Here is a 5,214-nt window from a genome sequence, read left to right as displayed (position 1 = left end):
CTGCACAGGAGAGTATGGCCTGCCATTTTTATTTTAGCTTAGTCATCAAGTGAGATAATAAACTAGTATATGGAGGAGATAATTGTGAGGGAGTTTTAAAAAAACGCCCCCCCGGGAAGCATGCCATATAAGGACTATAACTATACAATAACAGTAGACTTGTACAGTAGATTCCCACCTATTTGCAGATTTCTTTTCTCTGCTAATGTAAATAATTCATTTTTTTTAATGGCAACTTAAATAGAAACCGGTTTGAAGGCGCTGTCAGCAGGGGAAAAATAGTGCTGCAGCTATGAATCTAGCAGAGGGCACTGTCTCGCAAGTCAGTTCAACATTTTCCAGCAGGAAGATGCCTTGAAGAGACGTGATCGTGTGTAACTGGACGTTTTGTAAATACAATACTCTATGCCTGCACAACTGTGCATTTTAATAACAGTAAGTGGCACATTATAGGGTTATGCGTATCAAAAGGAGAGATATTTGGGGCTTTTTATGGGCTTGTCCATGACTTCGCATGGGTAGCAATCTACTGTAATACATCAACTTTCCAGCATGGCTGCAGTGTTCATTTACTCAACTGCAAAAAGTACCAGGCGTCACTATTTGAGTATATACGGTATGAAATGAAAATGTCAAACAGTGACACAAATCTGAATGATTCCAGTTTGAATTTAATACAAATACACTTGACTCATTCAGTAGTGTCATAGCCAGTGAACCTCATGTGGAGTCATCATTCGCGCCTCCTCCTCTTCCTTCTCTTCAGCGCTCTCGCTCCCGTCACCATCAGGGCATCGCCTCCTCCTGCAGTCCCCACTACCGCCACCTTGCGGTTGGTGGTTGTCGAGTCGACCGCTGGTGCCAAGGGGCGGTTCTGCAGCTGAGGTGTAGTGGTTGTCCGCAATGTTGATCTCCTCGTTCTCTTCAGCCTCCAGCTGGCTCTGGTTGAAGTGCAGCGCCCCCTTCAGGATGTCCTTAATCTGGCAGGACGGGGAGGTACAGTTCAGTGAGGAAGTGGTCGTTGTTCGGGGAGTCACAAGATTTTCGTGGCTCACCTGCTTGAGACCTGCCAATGAAACAAGGACCTCATCCTCTTTTTCCAAGTTTTGTTGCAAGATCACCTCCTGGATTTTACCTGAGATGACAAAATATTGGGAAATAGGAATATTGAGACGAATAGAAGATGACCCATAATAGAAGACAACCTCTCTTTATCAAGAACAGTTTTCGGAAAAAAAAATATATATTAAAAAAAAGAGGTTTAGAGATACATTTACACAAGACACATTTACGCAGGTGCTTGATGACAAAATACGTTTTGTGAGTACCACCCTCTGATACTGTATTTGGATCTATTTTTTTGTAAAAATGTAAATATATCAAATAACAAAGCTTATTGTTGTTATTAGTTATTAATAAGGGTGTCACAAGATCTCGCAAGATCGATACATTGCCATGTGCATGCGTGTCTGTTTTCCTCGTCTCCCGCCTCTAAGCAGTCTGTGTATGACTTCAGCACCGTGGCGCGTTTGTTTCGTGGAACAACAGCATAGATGGAGTGATCCCTTTTGTCAGTTATATAGTCTTCAATCGCGTGTATCGTCTCATCTCATGAACTGTGTGACACCTCAATTATTAATATCAATAAGTTAACATTTCAGCGTTTTCTCATTACATTACGCCTATGCCGCTATTTTTCCCCATTTTTTCTGTTTTGTTTCATTTTATTTCTATAAAATGCTGCGGACCAATAAAAAAAAAAAAACAAAAAACGAGCCAAGGGCGCAAATGGCCCGTGGGCAACATTTTGGACACCTCTGCTTCTATGGATCAGAGTTCAGCGCGTGACAAGACATCAACTCTGCGAGTAACCACAACTCTCATCAACTAGTTAGCTTGTCAACTTCCTTTTCCCGCTAGTGAACGATGGTAATCAAAAAGAAAAGTGGAACGTTATCGCTGGAACTAGTCAATGCGTTTCAACGGTCACTTTTATTGTAAATGTTGATAGAAACATCTGAGGGGAGAGAGGTGGTCTGTACGCCCTCTCAATGAATCATACACACACAGGAAATAATGTACTAAAAGCCAAGCCTTTACGGTTGAGGTTTGATTTTTATTGAGGTGCACGTGATGTTTCGCAAGAGGGTTTGCAGGGGGAGGAGCGAGCTGGTATAGGGTACGCTGGTGACTCAACACAGGAGCATTATTCACGTTTCAGAGACCTGACCAGACAAAATGTGTCTCTAGAAAGCACAAAGTGTACAAGTGCATTAAGGGGTCAAAATGCCTGCCGAGTACAAAAAATGTGTACATGTTGGCAGCATGTTGACCTTAAAATTGACTTCATAACGCCTCTTCTCTTGTTAACTTTTAAGACAGTTGTAGTTCTTGTTGCACCTGCATCTCTCCAGGTCACTGGCGTATGTGAGTCACAACAAAAGCTCTTTGGAGCCGCTTGTGTAACTCTGGAGACGGCAAAAATAAGATGACTGTTTTCTACGGAAAAATACTGTCTTATATCCGGGTCAGTGTGTTACCGCCCCTGTTTGTCAACCAGAAATTCCCGGACTTACAAATGTGAGTGTTCATCATCTTGGCACAGTATTTGCTCATAGCTTCCAAGTCGTTAATCTGACCCTGCAGGAACGACACTTGGGCCTCCAAGTCCTCCTCCTGCCACAAATCAGAGGTGAAATGAGAAAAGGATGGCAGAAAACCTAAAACAACCAATGGAAGTTAGGGATGAGAGCGAGGGAATAAGCCCAAGTGGCTCACCGTCTCCTTCCTAGACATGGTCTTGCTGTGAGAGCGTGAGCGAGTGATGTGGAAGAATGGCTCTTTCTTGGTGGCCGAGAGGGGCGGCGACGAGGCGCTGACATCGCTTCCTCCTCTGGAGAGCGGCAGGGGCGGCGAGGCACAGGACTGACCCTGCCCAGTGGAGAGGCTGTCAATGCTGGGAGAGGTGCTGACCGTCTTGGAGCTTTGGCCTGGGATAAAACAGAAAAGAAGATTGAACCATCAGGGAGAGAGAGTAGACTGGTAGACTTAAAGTACAGTACTTATAGGATACAAATAAGTTGCGTTTTGATGCATGCGCTGATAGTTTGTGTCTGACAAGCGACAACGAAGAGGGTCAAATTATAGTGAGGGTTCACACCCCTTCTAATACAGCCTGACAAGGAGCAATGGTGGCAGCAATCATGCTGAAAACACCTCAGATTAGATTTGGAAACTGCAACAAGTCATTTAGGCAGCACATAATCAAATAAACACACAACTGGACATGTAATTAGTTTCTTGCACTAATTACAGCCAATAGCTGTGACAAGCTGTGTCAAAGCTAAAACAACAAACATGATTGTGGTTGTATTTGGCATTGATGTGGAACTTTGATGCATTTATGCTACTCTCATGAAGCTAATAGGAGAAATAAAACCTTGCATTACGTTAAGCCTTTCTTAAAGTAAAGAAGTTATGCAAAATAATAACTCAATGAAAGCTTAATTTGACATCAGTTACTTTCTTTATATCGTTGGTCTTTAATCTAAATATAGTCTGAACCCTCACAGCTAAAGCAAGAGCTCAGCCTTTCTGGAGTCATGCAGGTCATGCCTTTGATTCATGCTAGTTTCTGCATTTAAATACAAATTGATATCCATGGGGGGTGGGGGAGACAAGATAAAGTGCATTTCTTCATCCATGCAGAATACGAGCACATGGTTATGTCTCCACAAAACCAAAGCATGTGAGTGTCTCCGTCTGCTGGTCAAAGCTTGTTATGACATGCTGTGGACGCACTTCCAACAGTCTGTTATATCTTTCTTGCTCATCTGGCATGCAAAGACAAGCATAGACAAGAAGAGGCCACTCTCACACAAGCGGTTGTGGTTTACCTTGCGTGTCAGTGCGAGTCTGTGCTGGGAGAGAGACCTGAAAGGCTCCACCTGAAAGTGCATCTAACACGATACTAGTCAAGCTAACCGCCACTGTGTACGTTTTGTCGTCTTTGGTGTGCAAGCTGCTCCTCACCTTTGCCGAGATGGACGGGCATGCTCTCGGATTTCAGCATGCGGTAGTGCTGCGAGTGGGTGTGGCTCTGGGGAGGCGGTGCTTGGTCTGACGGAGGAGGCTCAGCGAGCGGGTGTGGCAAGGCGGGCGCGGTGGTCATTGTAGGTGAAGTGGACAAGGAGGACGAGGAGTGCACGTCGCTGTTGATGGGCGTCGCTGCGCTGGATGCTCCTGATATGGCCGGAGAGATGAGTTTCCTGCCAAAATTCAGCAGGCTGCTCGACACCTTGTTCATGTTTAGGGGAGCGGCTTTTGTGCTAGAACTGTGGTTGGTCACAGAAGAAAAAAGAGAACATTTTATAAAGACAAGTTGTTTTAAACATTGGAATTTTCTACTATGCTGATATATTGGTACTAAGTTGAAAAAGACAAGAGAGTACCAATAGATCAAAGCAAGTCATAACAAAGTTTAAACATTAGAGCTATCCGATTGGACGTTTACCGAGTGCTATAATCATAAAACACCATAAGTGACTTTACTGTGTATGCATAACATACACCTATCACTATCCTGTTTACTGTATGAATACTGTAAATACTTTCAAACTTGCCCTTTTTTGTTTCTGCTCACGGTCAAAGTATTTAGTATTAATCTCAATGTTCTCCATTCAGAACTATGAGAACTAAAGAGAGAAGAGAATGGAGAAGTGCTTCTACTAGGCTAAAATACTTAAAGAATATCAGAAACCCACAGACACCTTGCATATAGTGTCGGCAAATTTTCCAAAAGTCACTCAGCACCTCCAAAACCGAGGCCATGGTTCTCAGTCGGCTGCACCCTACGGGTTGGGAGTGAGGTCTTGCCCCAGGTGGAGGAGTTCAAGGATCTCAGGGTCTTGTTCACGAGTGAGGGGAGGTTGGAGCGTGAGGTCGATAGGCGGATTGGCGCAGCGTCTGCAGTAAAGCGGTCGCCGTACTGGACCGTCGTGGTGAAAAGAGAGCTGAGCCGGAAGGCAAAGCTCTCAATTTATCGGTCGATCGACGCTCCCACCCTCACCTATGGTCATGAGCTTTGGGTCGTGACCGAAAGAACAAGATTGCGGACACAAGGGGCTGGAATGAGTTTCATCCGTAGGGTGGCTGGACTCACCCTAGGAGATAGGGTGAGGACTTCAGTCATCCGGGAGGTGCTCAGTGTAGAGC

General features: G+C 44.6%; 1 protein-coding gene across 7 annotated transcripts in view; it reads right to left on the bottom strand.

Moving 5' to 3' along the window:
• Positions 1-5,214, bottom strand: part of tbc1d5 (TBC1 domain family, member 5) — a 40,069-nt gene that overhangs the window by 19,359 nt on the left and 15,496 nt on the right. For 5 of the 7 annotated variants that reach the window (XM_054763393.1, XM_054763394.1, XM_054763396.1 and 2 more), the window contains 6 exons: positions 4,033-4,334; positions 3,897-3,959; positions 2,779-2,990; positions 2,577-2,676; positions 1,056-1,135; positions 720-980 (listed from right to left, as the gene is read on the bottom strand). In XM_054763393.1, coding sequence (XP_054619368.1) covers positions 720-980; positions 1,056-1,135; positions 2,577-2,676; positions 2,779-2,990; positions 3,897-3,959; positions 4,033-4,334 — 1,018 coding nt within the window. The remainder of the gene's footprint in view (positions 1-719; positions 981-1,055; positions 1,136-2,576; positions 2,677-2,778; positions 2,991-3,896; positions 3,960-4,032; positions 4,335-5,214) is intronic. The other 2 variants (XM_054763397.1, XM_054763398.1) reach the window with 2 other exon arrangements.

This window comes from Dunckerocampus dactyliophorus, chromosome 20 (assembly GCF_027744805.1).
Source record: "Dunckerocampus dactyliophorus isolate RoL2022-P2 chromosome 20, RoL_Ddac_1.1, whole genome shotgun sequence".
Taxonomy (NCBI): Eukaryota; Metazoa; Chordata; class Actinopteri; order Syngnathiformes; family Syngnathidae; genus Dunckerocampus; species Dunckerocampus dactyliophorus.
The sequence above is the reverse complement of the archived record's forward strand: the minus strand, read 5'-3'. Positions and strand labels throughout refer to the sequence as shown.